At 45.3% G+C, this 21,798-nt stretch overlaps 1 protein-coding gene across 1 annotated transcript in view; it reads right to left on the reverse strand.

The window, feature by feature from the left end:
- phldb2b (pleckstrin homology-like domain, family B, member 2b) overlaps nucleotides 1–21,798 on the reverse strand; it is a 145,919-nt gene that overhangs the window by 115,580 nt on the left and 8,541 nt on the right. The window contains exons 2-6 of the mRNA XM_048602552.1: nucleotides 19,307–19,535; nucleotides 15,942–16,058; nucleotides 11,374–11,442; nucleotides 8,487–8,610; nucleotides 2,865–3,047 (exon numbers count right to left, since the gene is read on the reverse strand). Coding sequence (XP_048458509.1) covers nucleotides 2,865–3,047; nucleotides 8,487–8,610; nucleotides 11,374–11,442; nucleotides 15,942–15,989 — 424 coding nt within the window. The 5' untranslated portion in view covers nucleotides 15,990–16,058; nucleotides 19,307–19,535. The remainder of the gene's footprint in view (nucleotides 1–2,864; nucleotides 3,048–8,486; nucleotides 8,611–11,373; nucleotides 11,443–15,941; nucleotides 16,059–19,306; nucleotides 19,536–21,798) is intronic.

Raw genomic sequence — 21,798 nt, forward strand, 5'->3', positions numbered from 1 at the left:
GGTCTGGACTCTTCTTCAGAAAAAGGGTCCAGACCTGAAACGTCAGCTTTCCTGCTCCTCTGATGCTGCCTGGCCTGCTGTGTCCATCCAGCTCCACACCTTGTTATCTCAGTTAACTGCCAAGTTTTGTTTCAATTTAAACCAGGCAAATTCACTCTGATTGGTCAGTGTAATAGTATAAGAAGTATACTGTATAAAAAAGTTGTTACCCCTTTCACATTTGTATTTCTTGTGAACATCCTGATGAATGCAAGTTGACAACCTTCAATAAAATGTCTTTTCTTCAGCATTACTCTAGGTTATAGCCCATTGGTCGGGAGGTTAGTAAAAGAAAAAAGACTATAAACACTTAGTAAGCCAGACAATGTCTGTGGAGAGAAAAGGAAATAATGTTTAAGGTCAATTATCTTCCATCTTTCTTCAGTTCTAATGGAAGTGAAAGAACTTTTAGCCCAGTGATGGTCAGGGGAGGAGAATATGAATTACAAAGAAGGTCTGTGATAAACTGGAGGCCAGAAGAGATCAGTAACAAAAGATCTAATGATGCGACAGCCTAAAGGTGTGGCAACGGATCTCGTGAACAGAAAAAGGTTGTGCCGCCATTAAGTGAGATTTCTGTACCTACATCATCCGTCTCTACAGTGAATAGTATTGCAAAGTACTGAGTTCAAGCCTCAGGTATGTCTTCAGGTTCCACAGACATATCACCACTTTGGTCCAACCGGGCCGTATGCTTTCCCTGGTTATTCTCATCCCCCAAAATGTTTATAAAATGCCTTTACATTTTCTTTAATATTACCCATTTTTCATGTCCCATCTTTGCTCTCCTAATTTGTTTTTTTTAAACCAATCCCCTGCTCTTTCTTCTACCTTCAGCATCTACCACAAGTGTCCTTTTCTTCCCTTAATCAATTTTGTACATCCCTTGACATCCAGGGTTCTCTGGACTTGTTGGTCCCACCCTTCACCTTGACAGGAACGTGTTGGCCCTGCACTCTCACTATTACCCTTTCGAATGTCTCCCCCTGCTCTGATGTGGACTTTCCTGCATGTAGCTGCTCCAATTCCATGAACTTGGTCTGAGCTTCCTGTCAACCTGGGTCTGAAACTCAGGTAAATTGGAGAATTCTGTGTGCTTTTAGAAATCCTTGATAGTGGGGCTTGATTTCCAACACAATACTTCAGTGAGGTATCACAACTTTATGAATTAACTGAATTTGAATCACAAATGTCACACAGCGATTTGAACTCATATCTTCAGTAGTAACACAGCCACTGCAGTCTATTTACAATTTCCAGTGCCTTCAGCCATTTTTTAAATACCCCAAGGAATGTGAAGGAGGTACACAATGCAACACTAGGAAGAGGTCTATTAAAACTATGCACTGAGCAGACAGTGCAAGTTCAAAATACAAATACAGGGGTCCCCAATTTACAAACATCCAACTTACGAACACAATCACATACATGATTATAATTTTAAAGACCATTTCCTATATTTACAAACCACTGCTTTCCGTTGTCCTGCGTTGTGTTCCAACTTGCATACAAATCGACTTGTGAATGGACTCCAGAACAGAGCCTATTCACAACCCAGGGAATGCCTCCACTGAGACACCAACAAAACTTATGCAACCAGCCCAGGTCATATGAAGTCATGACTGACCATGGTGCTACATTGCAAAGGAACAGAATCCATTTCAAACCATTGTACAGCACATCAATCATGCACATGGATAATGAGGAAGAACATTCCAATGATGACAATTGTGCAACGATATTAAGGGGCAGCAACCAGCAGCAATACAACTAGTAATCAAACAAGCACAACTGTGAACAACATGTAATTCAGCAGGCAGCGTATGATTACCACCTAAACATGTTGTCAAACCTCCAAAGTGTTACACTGAAGTCTAAAATGTTAGTCTTATTAACTCTATTGTACCTGTTTACATAATCATCAAATTGATAACAAGTGCCTATGCACAACCATATACGTCTGCTCAGGAGAAACTTTTTTCTTCACTAAAAGCAGGATGGTTGTGTTATGTCTCCTGGTCAGTATACCCATATATATCTATGCAACCAGAAGGGATGAAGGTCTCATATTCCATCTTACCACAGATTGCTTGAAGCATGACATGCTCCTGGAAGCAAAATGTTCTCTTGTAACCTGCTGGCTTAACATTAGCCCAGACATTTACGGGGCTAAGGAATGTAATATTCATGCATAATATTTAATTGTGATAAAAATCTGTTGACTTCTTCAATACCACAATTCTAATGTTGCAGGAGATAACATGAGCATTGCAGCATCAGGTAAAAATATCAGGTGGAGGGTTATGCTCACCCTCTGGTATCTGATACCCTTCAAACTGTCCCTCTTCAATGTCTAAAGGATGTGAATGAAGCTACACTGGGACATTCCTCCATGTCCACTGATGCACTTAAATATTGAACTTTCCAACAAACGTAAGCACCAACTCTGCTGGCAATCTCATCTATTCTTACTAAGTGCAACAACTGAATGACCACTACTGCCAACTGACTTTCACGATCAATTAATTGAATTGTTCATGGAATTTAAATTTCACCAGCTCCGTGGTGGGATTTGAACCTGTGCTCCCCAGCGCATTACTAGTCCAGTGACATACACGCTGTGCCAATGTCTCCCTGCAAAGAGTATATCCATCCCAACATCTGTGATACAACTGAAGCTGCTTGCTGTATGCCCTATATGCTGTATGCTTGCTGTATCAATATGCTCACCAGGCTGACGCATGGCACACACAGACCCACCCACACCTCATCTTTCCAAACGACAGGCAACAACAATGAGATTGTGCAACCAAAACCACACCTACCCTGTGTTAGTTGAGTGGGTTCTTTTACTGGAAGTCCATCCATCGTGCAGCAGTTTCCACACGGGTACAGCTTGATCATCCCCTTTTGGTTTTCAATGTAGCAGTGTTCAGCTGCTACGTCCTCTCCTTGTAATATAATATCCTGAGGTACGGGGGCGTCTTCAGTGCCGATTCTAGTTGTACCTGAGGATCAGACACAAACGCATTACCTTCAGCATAGTGTGTCTGAAATTGACTGTAATCCTCATTGCCAGTACAGTAGCTACATTGATGGTGCTGAGGTGGTTTCTCAGCTGATGATTCCTGTCTCAAACACATCCAGTCGACATGTTCCAACTTGCATTCCACGGCACTGTTCCCTCAGTTTACGAAAGAAAATAGAATCATAAAGTGTAGAAAGGGCCCTTCGACCCATCGAGTCTGCACTGACAGATGACACAGCAACAGGCCATTCAGCCCAACTAGTCTATGCTGGGAGTTGTCGTGAACTCAAGCCTTCTCTCAACTTACTTCATCTCATCCTATTTCATCCTATCTCACCCTATCTCCAGATGCTTCTATAAACTTTGCCTCCATCTATTCACCCAGCTATCCCAACTGTTCTATTGTTATGAAGTGTGATCCAAATATTAATTTGTAATACACTGACTAGACCCATACATGTACACATATATTGAATTTTTAATGAATGACACTTAGCAAAGGGAAAATGCACTGGGGTCAACAGCAACAATGTTGTATCTGCAAGGGTCAGAGGTTCAGACAGAAATATCTAAACAAGCCCTTCAGAGAGAGGTCACACGGCACAGCTTAGAAGTGGAAGAGGGTTAATCTTGAAGCCAGTTGGAGAGGATTGTGAGGAATCTTGTCGAAAGAGCAACAGGCCTTTGTTCGCTCCCTCTTTCTTTGCAAACCCACCTTGCAAAGTGCAGGAACTGAAAATGCACTAGTGGTCATTTTTACCATTCACAGAGGGTTCCTGAAGTGGACTTCAGAACCTAACTCACCATCTCTAGCCAAAGGGAATTTAGCCAGTTACAACTGTCCTAGTGTGACACCCCTGTGCCACGGGTTCACATTTACAGAATAACTTTGGATATAGCTCACCATACAGGATAATCTGTGACTTAACCCTTTCTTCTCAGTGTAATTTTCATTTGGCCAAAGTACCTTTAAGTTAACACTCAGCAGAGTTTTCCTTTATCTTTGTTTTTCCTCAGGCCTGCGCGTGTGTTTTTTTAAAGACAGTTAATTATTTATATATTTGCATTGTCCAACCTGTCAATAATCTTCGCAACTGCGTTGATTCAGTTGTATTTATAATAGAGTTAACTAATGAAATCTGGCTGACTTGCTTCTAATATTAAACCTGATAGATTTACATAATGTGCCCAAATTACCATCCTGGTTAAATTAAAACTTTATCATGACCAGTAGAGGAGTGGAACTGGGAAAGGATTCAGTGCAGCACTCCAACTTCTTTCATAATATTATTTATCTCATCTACCTTGCCATGCAGTAGTAAGCTCGACCAGCTCACCACTTTTGACTGGTGAAACTGGGACAAATTAAGATGGATATCAAAACTCAACTGCCTTGTCAACAATTCCAAAGTGAAGAAGAACTAAGGGTCATGAGTGGTTCATTATGGGAGAGCACTGTAACAATTTGCTTATACTTATAGCAGCTTTAACCTGGAGGAATGTAATGTAGTGTAATGAGAAAGAAATGGAAGCCAAGTATTATGACTGAGGTCGCTGTTTCCTTTTCTAATCCCATTCCTCGACAGGTCACAACAACTCCGGCACTTCCGCCATCTGCAATCTGACCCCACTACCAAAGACATTTTTCCCTCCCCACCCTTATCTGCTTTCCGGAGGGACCACTCTCTCCGTGACTCCTTCGTCTGCTCCACACTCCCCTCCAGCCCCACCACCCCCAGCACTTTTCCCTGCAACCGCAGCAAGTGCTACACCTGCCCCTACACCTTCCCCCTCACCCCCATATCAGGCCCCAAGAAGACATTCCACATCAAACAGATGTTCACCTGCACATCTGCTAATATGGTATACTGTATCCGCTGTTCCCGATGTGGCCTCCTCTACATCGGGGAAACCAAGTGGAGGCTTGCGGACCGCTTTGTGAAACACCTACGCTCAGTTCGCGACAAACGACTGCACCTCCCAGTCGCGAACCATTTCAACTCCCCCTCCCACTCCTTGGACGACATGTCCATCCTGGGCCTCCTTCAGTGCCACAACGATGCCACCTGAAGGTTGCAGGAACAGCACCTCATATTCCGCTTGGGAACCCTGCAGCCCAATGGTATCAATGTGGACTTCACAAGCTTCAAAATCTCCCCTCCCCTGACCACGTCCCAAAACCAGCCCAGCTCATCCCCGCCTCCCTAACCTGTCCTTCCTTCCACCTATCCACTCCTCCCACCTCAAGCCCCACCCCCATCTCCTACCTACCAGCCTCATCCCACCTCCTTGACCTGTCCGTCCTCCCTGGACTGACCTATCCCCTCCCTAACTCCCCACCTACACTCACCTTTACTGGCTCCAACCCTGCCTCTTTGACCTGGCTAACTCCTCTCCACCTATCTTCTCCTTTATCGATCTTCTATCTGCCTCCTCCTCTCTCCCTATTTATTTCAGAATCCCTTCCCCTCTCCCATTTCTGAAGAAGGGTCTAGACCCAAAATGTTAGCTTTCCTGCTCCTCTGATGCTGCTTGGCCTGCTGTGTTCACCAAGCTCTACACCTTGTTATCTCAGATTCTCCAGCATTGGCAGTTCCCACTATCTTTAAATTTAACCAGCGTGGTGATATTGCCAAATATATAGGTCTCAGACTGAGGGCTTTTGTGCCCTCAGAAAGCCTGGGTTCAAGTCTCACTGCTCCAGAAGTCTGTAGTGACATCTTTAAACAGTTTGATTAGAATATATCTACACGTCTCAGATTGTATCAAGTTCCACAGTAAGAACCAGTTTCTTTATTCAACAACAAATACCTACTCTCTCAAAGATGCAAAAAATACTGACAAACAGTTGTGCAAATAAATATCTACCCTTTAAAAAACATTACACAATCATATAAAAAATGTAAACTCTGCAGAATGCTAACTTTAAACTACATTGGCCAAGTAATAGTTTAACTCATGGAAAAGAAAAAGACATGATTTGTTCCAAATGGTGCCTTCTGAACTTATTGTGCACACGCAAAAGCTGCTAACATTGGTGTGTCTTTCTGGGGATTAGTCATAGTAAAATGCAGGAATAGAGTAAGGGGGGGGCGGGTTGTTGTGGACCTGATGGGCCGAATGGCCTGCTTCCACACTGTAGGGACTCTATGATTGCCAGTGATGCCAACAGCCCATGAAAGAATGAAGGAAGTAAAGTTTCAAATGTGATAGATCCAGCTCGCTGCAGATGTTCCAGCACCAGCAATGCCTCAATGTAAACAGAGAGCTCACTCAGACATCTGAGTAATCCATCAAAACAAGGACTCATGCAAACTGGCTTCCCTCCCAAACTTTTATGTTGAATACTGAATACAGTTTGTGTATTTACCCAGCTCGAGAGAGACGGAATCGGGGTCTGCTACAGAGCTTCATATAACCCATCCACTCTTAAGTCAGGGAACAAAATTGACAATATAAGAGCCCCACAATATCCTCAGTTTCAGTTGGACTCGTTATTTTTTACATTTAAACGTGTGAGCACCATGCAAGGTTAAAAAGACTACAAGTATGTTTATTTTCTCAATTAATAAGCATTTAAAATGCATCTGAACATACTTCTCTATGAAATTAACATCAATCTATTTTCAGTCATTACCTCCTACCTTCAGTCCTGAAGTCGCTGATTTAGGTCAAATCAGGATTGAGTTTGGATGCTGCACAAGTCCTCAGTGTTCTCAACTCTGATAGTGACTGAGGCTGACTGTCATAATGAAAGACTCAAACAGGGGTGAGAAAGAAAGGGATACACGACTACTTTTGCTGCAATCTCTACTGGAATCTCACAGTCCGGAGCTGCCAGAGCCCACAGCTGGTCAACAGCATTTGTAAAGCCCCACCTACCTCGCGTTGTCACTCCCCTCCCTAACTCAGGGGACCTGACCTTCACTGTAGCACACACCCCCTCTACTCTGACTGCAAGTGAGATGCTTCAGGACCAGAGATCCAATCCATCAGCCTGTTGAGCTTGTTTACAGGTTTCAGCTGATCGCCTCATCCAGGAATTGAACCAAATATCCGGCTCCAGCTGGGGCCATGTTTGAGCGGGGATTTCTTGTGAACAAATGGCATGTTGCAATAGTCTAGTGGTCACTGCCCTTGGACAGTTCACTCTCTCATGCTTTTACTGTGGACTGACCACATCTTGTGTAACTCCCCTTTCAGCTTCCACTTCGTCATCGATGAAATGATCATTGGACATTAGTACACATTGATAAATCACAGGGAAGGGTGAGTGCGTGTGTGTCTGGCTGTGCGTCTCTGTGTCTGTGCTTCTGCATGTGTGTGTATGTTTGTGCCTGTCTGTGTGTGCTTGCGTCTGCACCTGTCTGTGTGCACCTGTGTCGGTGTGTGTGCGCCTGCGTCTGTCTGCACCTGTGCTTGTCTGTGTGTGCGCATCTGTCTGTGCACTTGCGCATGTGCACCTGCACCTGTCTGGGTGTGTCTACATCCGTGCCTGTATCTGTCTGTGTGCGTGTGCATGTGCGTCTGTGCCTGTGCCTGAATGTGTGCGCAAGTCTGCCTGTGCCTGAATGTGTGTGCATGTCTGCCTGGACCTGTCTGTGTGTGCCCATCTGCCTGTGTCTATGTACACATCTACTTGCGTCTGTGTATCTTCCTGTGTGCACGTCTCTCTGTGCATATGTGTATGTGTATGTGTGTAGACCGTGGTATCGTGGTAATGCCACTGGCCTAATAAATCAGGAGGGCTCAGGCTAAAGCTCTGTGGGAAACAAAAACAGAAGTTGCTGAAAAAGCTCAGCAGGTCTGTCAGCATCTGTGAAGAAAAATCAGAGTTAACGTTTTGGATCTGGTTACCCTTCTCCAAGAACACAAAGCTCTGTGGGTCCACGCATTCAAATCTCAACTCAGCAGCTGGTGGAAATAAATTCTGACAATAATAATAGATTTTTATATGTTAAAAGGGACAAACGAAGTAGAGATAGTGCAGGAAAACAGGCTGAAGTGGAAGATCAGCAACAGACTCATTGATGGGCTGAATGGCCAGCACCTGGTTCTCATGTTGGTAATAAATCTGGGATCGCAAGCTGGTCTCAGTGGATGGTGACCATGACAACAGCAGTCAATTGTTGTCAAAACCCATCTGGTTCATGAGCATCTTTTAGGGAAGGAAATCTGCCGTCCTTACCCGGTTCAACCTACACATGAGTCTAGGCCCACAGCAATGTGGCTGACTCAGAAATGACTCTCGAAAGTCACTCAGTTCAACGTTAAAGATGGGCAACAAGTGGCCAATGCCCACATCTCATGAAAGAAAAAAGGAAAATAAACAAATAAATAAATGTAGTTGTATGCTTGAGAGGACAACTTTGTATCGAGCAGATGGACCATGAACTTAAGCAGAATGCCTGTTTCTTACCCTCATTTATTGGCAGCAGTGTAATAGCAATGCTCAGGCGGCCACGACCCAGACTCACTAAGTGGGGTTTCTCCGACTGCATCTTCAAACCTTTCCCAATGTCAATGATATCCAGCGGTGTGCTCTGCAAATAAACCCAAATCCAACGTCACTTCCCACACCATGCAAAGTCTGCATTTATATTGTGCCTTTCACCGCCTCGGGGACATCCCCCGAAAGCTTTGCAGCCAATAAAGCACTTTTGAAGCGAGACATGCTGTTGAAGCTTTTTCTCTGGCACTCGTCAGGACATATGCAAGAATGCCAAATTTCAAACAATCACAACAACTTACATCACAGAAGACAAACAGTGCTGATTGGTTGTTCAGTGTTGATATATTCATAAAGTGCTGACAGGTCAAAGAGGCCAAGAAATTATTTCCTCTGATGGGACAGTCCAGAACGTGGAGGCTGAGTGGGAGAGCATATCGGAATAATAGCATTGAGGTGGAAGATCAGCCATGATCTAGCAGAGCAGACTTGAGGGGCTGAGTGTCCAACTCCTGCTCTTGTTTCATGTATTTCAAATTCAGGCATTGAAGCCCTCAACTAGAGGTGAATGGCTTCCTCACTCTCCCTGGGCCCTGCTCTCTCAGCCCCAAACCCCAGCATGCAGTCACTGTGCATATGGACAGGGCATCAGCCCATGAGGTTGGACTGGAAGTGGTTTGATAGGAACCTCGTGGAAGTGATCACTCAATTTCTGAATGTGCCCCTGGGACAACAGGCGTCCAATCACACCCCATCAACCTGATCCTAGTACACAACAATGAACAACAACAATAACTTACATTCATCTGACACCGCTGACATTGTAAAACCTCCCATGGTGCTTCACAGGAGTGACAAGCAGATAAGATTGGACCCTGAGTCATATATAGAGACACTTGGAAGAGGGCCTAGAGACTTAGCTGCGGAAATTAATACAAACTAGCTTCTTAAAACAGGGGAGAAAGGTTGACAGCATCAGCGAGGCCTAAGAGACCGAAGAAATGAGATGAAGGACATCAGGGGATGCATGGGAGGTTGGAATTGGAGTGATGTAGACACCTCAGAGGGTTTATAAGTTGAAGTTATAGAAGTTGTCATGAAGCTAGGGGACGAGCAAGAGCATGGAGGATTAGCACTAGAAGACAAAATTTTTAAAACTGGCAAATAGGAACATTGGAGCAGGAGTAGGCCATTTGGCCCCTTAAGTTTGTTCTGTTTTCTAAATCATTACCAATATCTACTTCAATGCCATTTTCCTGCACTATCCCCATATCCCTGATGCCTTAATATCTAAAAAAAGTCTATGAATCTCTGCCAATTCTGTCAATGACTGAACCTCCACAGTCTTCTGGAGTACAGCATTTCCAAGAATTCATTCCCCTTCCCGAGTGAAGAAATTCCTCCCCGTCTCAGTCTCAATGGACCTGCTCCTTATTCTGAGGCTAGTTCTGAACAACGCTCACTCCAGTCAGAGGGAGACATCCTTCCTGCAGCTACTCTACAACTACAGCCCCTTGACTCCATGACAGCCCCGAAAGTTCTTAAAAACCACAGAACATTACTGATGAAACAAGAGGAGCAGAAACCTCCCATACCCCACCATATCCTGAAAAATTTTGCTTCCAATCCTTTGGACCTCTGTTGCTGACTGGAGCAGACTAACAATTCATGAACAAGGCCTGTGGCCCAGCCGCAGGTAAGGCCCGAACTCCCTTGCTTCGGAGCTGCAGCATTGCAGGCCCCAAAATAGGCTAAAGGCATCTCCACCACAACCAGCCAGGAATCTCAAAACGTAAACTTCCTATTCAACCAGATTACTACAGCAACGGATTTCCATGGAAATAACTGGCCATTCAGCACTTAAAAGGATATTTAAGAATGAAATACCAATTAAACTTAGCCATGTGACTCCATGGATAGATCACTCAGCAGATCAGGGGAAATGTTAAGGTAACATCTCTCTAACACCAACTCTCTTTGGCCTAAACCCCAGGATTGGTTCCCAATTTCTGGTCACAGTGGACTTGGTTTTCAGAAACACCCAATGTGGATTCCCCAACTCTGTCACCTAAAATGTAGGATCACAAGACAGGAGGCCATTCAGCCCACTGTGTTCCCAGCAGGTCTTTGTAACAGCCATGCAGCTAGTCACCTGCCATTCTCCCCTCCACCCCCAGCCTTCCCTGTCGCCTTGCAAATCTTTCTATTCTGAACAATGATCCCATTCCCTTTTGAAAGGCAGGGTTTAGTCTGCCTCTACCATAGTCCAGACTCACTGCAGAAAGAGAGATTTTCCTCATGTCACCATTGTTTCTTTTGCCACTCAGCTTAAATCCATGGGTCACAGCGCTCCTGCCGAGAGAGAACAGTTTCTCACTGTCTACTCTGTCCAGACCTCTGACCCACCTCTCCGCTCAACTTCCAGTCCCAATTTCCCTCACCCACCCAACGAATTGAAGTCTCTCATCATCAAAAACCGTGGCTGTAAATCTTTTCTGCACCTTTTCCAAAAACTTTGCATCTTTCCCAAATGGGATCACCAGTACAGTGATTCAGAGCACGGCAGCTCCAATAAGCCAGATCTCGAGGTAGTGCTTCAGCCTGGACTTATTGAGAAGGTGGACATGACGACCAGGCAGTCTGTGCCCTAAGCTAGTCATCATTTTAGCAGAGTCTCTCTTGCAATGACCACCGCGATCACTGCATGTGAACATACAAAGTCGGGGCAGAGAGGAAGAGAGGTGTTTTCCCCGTGGATTTGTGTGAAATGAGGACTCTCTGCCTCAGAAGGCAATGGGAGTCAGCACCATTGAGTGGCACCAGGCCACCCCAGGGTGACACTCAACAGCAGACTCACTTGCAGCACCTCCGTCGTCGATGCCTCCTTTTCTTCCGGCGCAGTTTTGAGCTCGGACTTTCTCGTCTCCTGTAAGTCATCAAAAAGAATGAATATTTGAGGTTTAGTCACAGGCGCAGGCAACGGAACAATTTAGAAAAAGAGCATTATACACGGCAAAAGGAGGCCATTCAGCCCTTCTTGCTTGTATTGCCTCTCTGTAAGAGATTCCAATCAGTCGTTCTCTTTCTCCGAAACCCTCTATCATAGGAGGCACTGCAACATTCACCAATCAGACACAGGCACCAAACCTGTAACATGTTTGTATCTGAATTGCGTTTAGGCAATTGTTGATAGCAGTTAAACCGACAGTTAGCCAAGCTTACTGATTAAAATCCAACAAGACATCATCCTGGCAGTCAGCATTTTGAAGCATACTCACAAAGCCTTTCAGATACCAACTTTATTTTCTGCAACTTCAGGACAGAACTCTGCAGCAAGGCTTTCAGTATATAACCCAGTTGAGCCAAAACAGGACATGTCAAGAGTCCCCAGGCTTTACAACCCTCGTAAACATTTTTTTCCAAAGAAGGAAGGCAGACAAATTCTCTACAATATAGTTTGTTTGGACTTGATTCAGAGGCTTCCAAAATGATGCCATATGACAGAGCTATACTGCAACAAGAGGACTACATATGCTTTTGGTCTCCTTACTTGAGGGATAGACTTGACTGTTCAATGGGACACAGTTCCTCTTGCTAAAGAGCCAGTAGTTACAACTAACGCTTACACGGAAGGCTGAACAAATAACAGGAGAGAGAAAAGTGGAGGCAGGATGACGACAGAATTTCTGAGTTAGAACACTCAGAACCTGGCTTTTGGTGGTAAGCCAGAGGAAACTGTTTTGTATTTTACAGTCAGAATCACTTCAAGAAACACATTCACAAAATCACCACTATTTGTGACCTGAGAATAAAAATGTGCTCCATCTTCCCCAGGGATCACATGAAGCATTGTCAATATAACATGGAGCTGGAGGAACACAGCAGGTCAGGCAGCATCAGAGGAGGAGGAGAGTGGATGTTTCGGGTTTACACCCTTCAGCATGGCATGCTGCTACGTAACTGAATAGTTCAAGGTTAACCCAGACACTTGTGTATCTGTGAATGCAATGTCTCTTTATAATAGTTGGCTGCGAGAAATGTCTATTAAATTCTTCAATATCGCAATATCCCCCACCCAGATGCTTACAATCACACCAAGGAAAATTAAAACAAAAAATGAAACAGCCTGCAGTTTTGAGCACATTGTAGAGAATTACAGAGAGCTGGAAGCTTTGTTCACGAAAGTTGACACAAAAGTAAAAATCGCTTGACAGCTGCAGAGTCTGGCTATTGAAGGTGGAGAATTTCTAATTTCCAGAGACACGTGGCTTAAAGATGCAGTCCAACAGTTTCCAAGCTGAATCATGGATAATGGAAACATTATGGATTGAACTTCCAATGACACCTTTCTAAGCTACAGATGTTCAAAAAAAATATGAAGTTGTATGGTACAGACCAAGTGGTAAATGATCCTGAGAAAAGAGCTCTAAAATACCTTGTTTACCATTGTGTCAGGAAAGACTTCGCACAGAATTTCCACGACAGGGAATCAGCATCCACCTAATAAGCTTTCCTGCAGATCATAGACATGTCAATAAGATTGCCTCTCATTCTTCTAAACTCCAAGGCCCAGCCTATCCAACCTTTCTTCTATAGGTAATTCCCCCAACCTTAGCTATCAGTCAGGTGAATCTCTTGATTCTCTGCAATTCCCTCCATAAACCTCCCTCTCATCTTTTAAGAATCCCCTTAAAACCAACCCCTTTGAAGAATTGTCTAAGATTACAAAGAAACCTTCATCAGTTGGGTCAATGGGCTGGAGTGGCAGATGGAGTTTAATCTAGATAAATGCGAGGTATTGCATCTTGGTTAAACAAACAAAGGCAGGACTTATACAATTAGAAGTAGGGCCTTGGGTAATGTCGTAGAACAGACAGACCTAGGGTTTCAGGTACATAATTCTTTGAAGTTTGCGTCACATGTAGACAGGGTAGTTAAAAAGGCATTTGGCACACTTGCCTTCATTGCTCAGACCTTTGAGTGTAGGAGTTGGGACGTTATGTTGAGGTTGTACAGGACATTGGTGAGGCCTCTTCTGGAGTACTGTGTCCAGTTCTGGTCGCCCTGTTATAGGAAGGATATTATTAAGCTGGAGAGGGTTCAGAAGAGATTTACCAGGATGTACTGGGAATGGAGGGTTTGGGTTATATGGATAGGCTGGGATTTTTTTTTACTGGAGCATAGGAGGTCAAGCAGTGACCTTATAGAGGTTTATAAAATCATGACGGGTATAGATAAGTTGAATGGCGGGTGTCTTTTCCTTAGGAGGGGGATTCAAAGAGTAGTAGGCACATTTTTAAGGTGAGAGGAGAAAGATTTAAAGAGGAGATGAGGGGATTTTTTTTATACAAAGAGTGGTGTGTGTATGAAATGAACTTTCAGAGGAAGTGGTGGATGTGGATACAATTACAATATTTAAAAGACAATTGGATAAGTGCGTGAATAAGAAAGGTTTGGAGGGATATGGGCAAGCGCAGGCAGGTGGGACTAGTTTAGTTTGGGATTATGGCCAGCATTGACTGGTTGGACCGAAAGGTCTGTTTCCATGCTGTATGACTCTGTGACTGAGCTTTCACTGCGTGTGCCTTATTACCTTTTCCTTGGGTGTCACTAGGCTTCTTCATGATCAATCAGAGTCACTGTGCTACATAAATGCAGGTTGTTGTTGGTTTGAATGTCGACACACTGCTGTCTGATCACTCTGAAGTGGAGCTTCATAAACAGTCAGGTTGTAAAACAGTTAAGGATTTCCACTCTCAAGTTTCCGAAACCGCCCTTCCAACCGGGGCCAAAGCAAGAAGTTTCAACCTTAATTGATTCTGCAGACTCTGCCTTTGATTGGCATGGAATTAAATCATTCGGCAGGCTGCCTATAATTCAGGCAGTGCTGGCTGGGGCTGCCTGCTGAAAATCACTTTGTGAAACAAGGTCACCGTCTTGGCAAGTACTACCAGAGGGACTGGCTCTGATTCCTCATGTCCTCCAGCCTCTGGAATCCTGCCCCCCTGCAGCTGGGTCTCACTCAGAATGAGCTGCACACCATGACACAATAGCACACGCCTTTCATCAGGAAGCCAGCAATGCAAGGACTACACCTCAACCCAGCTCAGCCAGGCTGGGGACCTCCCAAGCCCAGAACAGTGTTGGGGAGGCTAACACATTTTGGCCAAGAGGGTAACTCTCTACTGGAAGCTACCCTGTCAGGGGCTAAAGCATCAGAATCTGACACAACGCTCCTGGTGATGCAGTCTCACAGTCCAGGGTAGACAATTCACAAACAATGTTCCCACAACAGTCACCGCTATCAAACCGCTGGTAACTGATGAATGAAATTCACAATTCCTTTAGAATCACATCATAGACACAGAGACATTGTATCTGTCCTCATTCATGGCTGTATCAATCCCAAATTAATCCCACTCCCCCGGAACTCTTCTCCATAGCCCTGTATCAATCCCAGAATAATCCCACTGCCTCACTCACCCTCATAGCCCTGTACCGAAACAATACAATTCAATACAGCACAGGAACAGGCCCTTCTGCCCACCAAGCCGGTGTTGATTCCTAATCGTTATTTAGACCTGCTACTTATTGCCCACCTGTGGTATCTATCCCTCTGTTCACCTCCCGTTCATGTGTATCAAGATCTGCCTTAACTGTTGCTAACATGCCTGCTTTCACCACCTCCAATGGCAGTGCTTTCCGTACACCCACCACCCTCTGTGTGAAAAATCTTCCCCGCACTTCTCCCCTAAACTTTCCCCCTCTCACCTTTAACCTGTGCCTTCTTGTAATTGACCTTTCCACCCTGGGAGAAAGTCTCTGACTATCCCAAACTGATCATAATCTCTCCTCATAGTTCTATAACTTCTGATTGATAGGCTTAATCTATTTTCTTGAAAGGATGTTAGACTCTCCGTCTCAACCAGTCTGACTCACTCTCAGACATTATGTTCAGCAATCTCCAGGTACAGACATTTACCACCTCCCGTCATCCACTCGAACAGAATGCTAAACTGGAGAACCATCATCCATGGCTATCCAACAGAAAGGAAATGTCTTTCACCTGCTTTCTCCATCAAAACCTTTGCACCATTGCAAAACCCAATGAAATCTGCTCCTCACATTGTTGGATCCAGTGGATATAGTCCCAGTATCTGGGATTAGGCCTGGAACGTTGACTTCCCTGCTCCTCGGATACTGTCTGACCAGCTGTGCATTTCCAGCTCCACATTTATTGATTCTAGCTGCCAGCATCAGCAGTCCTTACTGTCTCCCAGTATCTCTGCCATCTCTTCAAAAATAGATGCATCCTCCCTCTCATTAGCCTGGTACACTCTCCATCATGTTTACAAAGGTTTGACAATTACAGGTTCAAAACCTCACACAGCATGAAATTGATCCGTCTCATGGGAGTAGACTTACCTGTCCATCCTCTGCTTTTGTCTCCATGCTTTGTCTGTTCAGCTCCATTGGGCCTGTGGTACTTGCTGGGTTCTGCACTTTAAGCTGGGAGTTCTCCAACTCACAAGTTTCCACTCTCTGTTGACAAAGGGAGATTGAGAACACTGAGCCAGATCTAAGCACATCTAAGCAGGACAGAAACAGGGACAAAACATCATGCAGCAAAGGCAGAGGGCGCTGGCTTGGTGCTTCAGTAATGTTACCGGGTTCAGTAATCCAGGGAACTCCAGGCCAATGTGCCGGGGATATGAGTCTGAATCCCACCATGGCCAATAGTGAAATTGAAACTCAATAAAAATCTGGAATGAACAGTCGAATGATTGCCAATCTTTGGGAGAAAATGCCATCTGGTTCACTAATGTCCTTTAAGGAAGGAAATCTGCCACCCTTACCTGGTCTGGCCTACATGTAACTCCAGACTCTCAGCAATGTGACCTCTGGGCAATTGGGGATTGTGCCCTACCCTGAACAGATCTTAAAAATGGCAAAGAGCAGGGCTTACTGCTTCATTCCCCCTGGGAGTGGCATGGTGGCTCAGCGGTTAGCACTGCTGCCTCACTGCACCAGGGACCTGGGTTCGATTCCACCCTCAGGTGACTGTCTGTGTGGAGTTTGCACATTCTCCCCGTGTCTGCGTGGGTTTCCTCGTGAGTTGGGTCTGGGTGAGATGCTCCTCGGAGGATCGGTGTAGACTCGATGGGCCAAATGGCCTGCTTCCATACTGTAGGGTTTCTGAGATTCTATATCCTGCCCGATCGCTTGAATATATCCAAAAGGGTCAATGAGTGAACTTGCCTCCAGGTGGTGGCTATTTCAAATCAACCTGTTCAGAGATGGTATTGCACACCTCTGGAGCACATGGGTCTTGAACCTGGGTTTGCTGGCTCAGAAGTAAGGACATTATCACTGCGCCACAACAGCCCTGTCTCCAGCACTGTATGTTTGTGCTAACAGCCTCCATTTGCCAGTTTTAACCTTGTCCTCCCTACTCCGCCCCAGTCAGCAGTACTGTATGTAAACCCTTCTAGGCTCCCTCTCAACTAAGTCCAGTCCTGGGCTAAAGCCACACAGTGGCGCCCAATTCAGGCTGATTACTGAAGTGCTGTGCTGAGGGAGCACTGCACTGTCAGAGGCACCATTTTTCTGACAAAGCATTAAACCATAGGCCCTTCTGCCCCAACAGGTCAATATGAATGATCTAGTGACACTGTTTAACGCAGAGTAGCAGAGTTAACCCTGGTGCCCTGGCCAACAGTTATCCTTCAGTAAACATTACTACCGTTACTGTCAGTAAGTTTGCCGGCGGTTTCCAATATTCCAAAGTATTGAGTTTTGGGAGGTTGAGGCATCATGTAAATGCAAATTCTTTCTTCGAATACCCAATAGGGAGGAGGGGTAAGAAATTGAAAGTCATTCTTCTCAGTTCGGGCTGCAAATTCCATTGCCTAGGCACTGACTCCATCCTTCTCCATGGAAACAGTCTGGGATGAAGCCGGTCTGTTCACAAACTTGGTGTCACATTTGACCTCAAGATGAGCTTCCGATCTCTTCACTGAAACCAGTAATTTCCACCTATATGATGTCGTCCTGTCTCAGATCATTTGCTGCTGAAATTCTCATCCAACTCCAGACTCAGCTATTCTCACACACTCCCGGCTCCTCTCTGACATACAATCCTCTGGAAGCTTGATTATCCAAGATGCTGTTTCCTCTGCCTTAATTTGCAGCCAGTCTGTTTCCTTATCTGTCCCTCTGCTGTCTGACCTACACCAGCTCCTGCTCAAGCAACATCTCAATTGTTTAAAAAAAATTCTCATCCTGCTTTTCAAGTCCCTCCATGGCCTTGACTCTCCCTATCTCTGTATTCTCCTCCAATTCCACGGCCGTCTCGAGATATCAGCACCCCTCTAACCCTTTCCCCTTGCTGCATTCCCAGTTTTAATTACACATTGTTGGTTACCGAAGCATCAGTCTCTCCAATTCCCTGTCGACACTCTCTTCCACTTTTAAACCTCTTTTAAATCAATCTCTTTAATTAAGCTTTTACATTCAAACCTAATACCCCAACCCCACATGTCAACAATGTTGTCAAACGTTGCTAAATAAGGCTCCTATGTAGCACATTGGAATGTTCGATTACATTAAAGACACCTTGTAAATACAGGTTGTTGTTGTGTTGAGCAAGTGAGAGGGAGAGTGGGATTAGACTGGTTGGGATATTAAAGTGTGTGGGGAGTGAGGGGGGAGAGTGGGATTTGACTGGGTGGGATATTACAGAGTGTGGGGAGTGATGGGGAGAGTGGGATTAGACTGGGTGGAATATTCAACCAACAGAGTGACAGATCAATCCCTCCACGGCTCCAATCTCCTCTGGCCCTCTAAATTTCGCTGTCTCTCTGGAGTTCAGCCCTTTTGCACATCCCTGATTTTCAAGTCCCACCATCGTCTCCTCAGATGCCTTGGTCCTGAATTCTGGAATATCCTCCCTAAACTTCTCCACCCATCTCTCTCTCCCTCTCTCGCTTTCAAATTGAGCTTCGGTAGCTCCATCTTTGCTAAGCTGTCAGTCAGCCATCCCAGTGCTGCCAGAATACCTCAGTCTGGCTTAATGTGATCTGAAGGAGCAGCATGGTGGCTCAGTGGTTAGCATGGCTGCCTCACAGCGCCAGGGACCCAGGTTCGATTCCACCCTCAGGTGAGCATCCATGTGGAGTTTGCACATTCTCCCCGTGTCTGTGTGGGTTTCCTCCCACAATCTAAATGGTTTAGGTGGGTTAGCCATGCCACATTGTCCATGATGTGCAGGTTAGGTGGATTAGCCATGGGAAATGCAAGGTTACAGGGATGGGACAGAGGGGGTGGGATGCTCTTGGGAGGGTTAGTGTGAATTTGATGGGCTGAATGGTCTGCTTCCACACTGTAGAGATTCTATGTAAAGGCAAAATCCTGCAGAAGCTGGGAACCTGGAATAAAAACAGGGGATTGTGGAAAGACTCAGGCAGAGTCTATGGAGACAGAGTCAGGAGATCAGGCCAGTGACCATTTATCAGAACTGAGAAAAGGTCAGAATGTAGCGGGGGCTGAGTCTGTGAAAGGGCAGTGGGGGAGTGAAGAGAACAAAAAAGGACAGTCTGGGATAGGGTGGAGGACAAGCAGGATGCAAGGGTAAAGGGTTTTGAAATAATACAGCAAAGGGAACTGTGCCCTGATGGGAATTGAATGGATTGACTGGTATATAGAACCTCACTGTTGTTGGGTTTTCCCCCGTACGGAGGCGGTGGTGGTGAAGTGGTTCATGGGGATGAGCAGACTGCGATGATATTCACCTGGTCTTGGGCCTAGCCCCTGCCAGAACCTCTCAAAGGCTTATCTGTCTTGGCTGCTGAACTGTTGACATCCATCCAAGCTTTAACTCCACACTGCATACCCAGGTCTCGTTTATCACCATGGAGGTCTCCAGGCGCTGTCTGGTCTCAGTACAGTTGTGTCGGGCTGTTGGTTTGCTCCATCGCCTACGCTCAGCATCGATAAAGGGGTGGATGGTCCAATGCAACTCTGCAAGATCACGCACCAGAACGAACGAGGTCAGTTTAATGCGGTGAGACCAGAATCCCTGCATGCTGTTTCACACACGACTGACCGCAAAGTTACAGCATGATGACAGATCCATTCCTGTCCCCAGTCTGCACTGAAAGGACAGAGAGACTGCATCATATCCGACTTCATTACTGACATCCCTTCAAAATCAGAACCAGGTTTTTGGGTTGTGTACTCTCCTAGTCCTTCAAAGGCAGCTTTCGTCACACTGACAGAGCAACAACTATATCTGCGATCAGGAACACAAACAGAAGTTGGTGGAAAAGCTCAGCAGGTTTGGCAGCAACTGTGAAGAAAAAAAATCAGAATTAACATTTCGGGCCGGTGATCCTTCCTCAGAACTCTAATCACCAGAACTGTGATCGGGTTCAGTTGGTGCGATGGGTGCGAGTGATCTTGTGGAATAATACAAAATGATAACATGAAAGTAACAAAACGCACAACATTTCCTCACATCAGCCTCTTAAACAAAGCAAGTGTGCATAACCCTCCGTCACGTATTGGCCTGAAAGGGTTAAAACAGGACGGCGTGCTGCATGTACCACCTATGGAGATGATGCGACCTGGGTCAGAGGAGAGAAGAATCCGATGGGAGACAGTCCTGGGTGAGCGGGAGGTCTTGGATGTCATGTTGCAGTTGTACAGGACATTGGTGAGGCCACTTTTACAATACTGCATTCAATTCTGGTCACCCTGGACAGATGTTGTGAAACTTGAAAGGGTTCAGAAAAGATTTATAAGGATTGGTTGTAAAAGTTTGAGCTATAGGGAGGGGCTGAATAGGCTGGGGCTATTTTCCCTGGAGCGTCCGAGGCTGAAGGGGAGACCTTGTAGAGGTTTATAAAATCATGAGGGACATGGATGGGGTGAATAGTCAAGGTATTTTTCCCCAGGGCAGGTGAATCCAAAACTAGAGGACATAGGTTCAAGTTAGGAGGGAAAGATTTAAAAGGGACCTGAGGGGCAACTCTTTCATGCAGAAGGTGGTGCATGTTTGGAATGAGCTGCCAGAGGAGGTGGTGGTGGAGGCTGATACAATTACAAAATTTAAAATGTATCCGAATGGGTATATGAATAGGAAGGGTTTAAGGGATACTGGCCAAATGTTGCAAATGGGACTAGATTAATTTCAGATATCTGGTCGGCACAGATGTGTTGGGCCGAAGGGTCTGTTTCCATGCTGTACATCTCTATGACACTGAGAATTTTCCTCACAGTCTCTGCATCATATAGTCATATACATGTTACCTGCAGCAAAATATATATATATTTTTTTAAACCACAACAAGATTCTTTTAGTTAGACCAGAGAGGTAGCTGTCCTCATGCACACAACAGCACGTGGGCTTAAAGACACCATGCACTCATGACACTGGGCTTGTGTGATGTGGTGAACACTGTATCAGTTCTAACACCGCACCATTCATTTCAAACTCGCTACAAGCCATCCCCAGGAGATATGAACTCGGATACAGATGGTTTTCCCCCTGACACTGAGAAGCCAATTCCTTTCAGGCTAGCTGTACTGACACAACACGTGGAATATCTCCCCCTGTATGGTGACCTGCTGCTAACCCCACAGATCAGGAATAGGAACACCAATCCCTGCCAAATATCAAACTGAAGCATAGAGCAGGGGATGCTGGAGATCAGAAACAAAGGGACAAAGTGGTGGAGAAACTCAGCAGGTCTGGCAGCAGTTGTGGAGAGAGTTAACATTTCAAGTCCTTTCTTAGTTTGTCTCCTGGAGGTCACTATCCAATCTGACTCGCCTCTTTGGACTGAAAGTTGAGGATCAGGAGTCAACATAAAGTTCTGGAAGCCTGCAGCCCGTCCATCAATGTTAAGATATCCGCTTTAATCTGAGCTCTGTTTTTGCAAAACTCATGCCTGAAAACCATGACCCATACCAAGTAGTAACCTGGTTTGAACTGCCCTGACCTGGAATAAAAGTGGTCACAGGTTGGAATCCCCATCCTTTTATTTAAGTGAGGCTCCACTGTGACGATTAGCAGGACCCATCACTTCTTGAGGGCTTTCTCCTCACACCCCCATCTTAGGTTCACTATAAATGCTGGCAACATCCCCTGTTCAAAATGACAGAACCCATCCACATGACCCAATAGCAACAACAGCTCTGCTGAGTCAGAGGTGGTGGGTTCAAGTCCCACTCCAGAAATTTAACGACAAGGCTCCAAGACTCCCCACTGCAGGACTTAAGC

Source organism: Rhincodon typus, chromosome 11 (assembly GCF_021869965.1).
Source record: "Rhincodon typus isolate 14 chromosome 11, sRhiTyp1.1, whole genome shotgun sequence".
Classification (NCBI taxonomy): Eukaryota; Metazoa; Chordata; class Chondrichthyes; order Orectolobiformes; family Rhincodontidae; genus Rhincodon; species Rhincodon typus.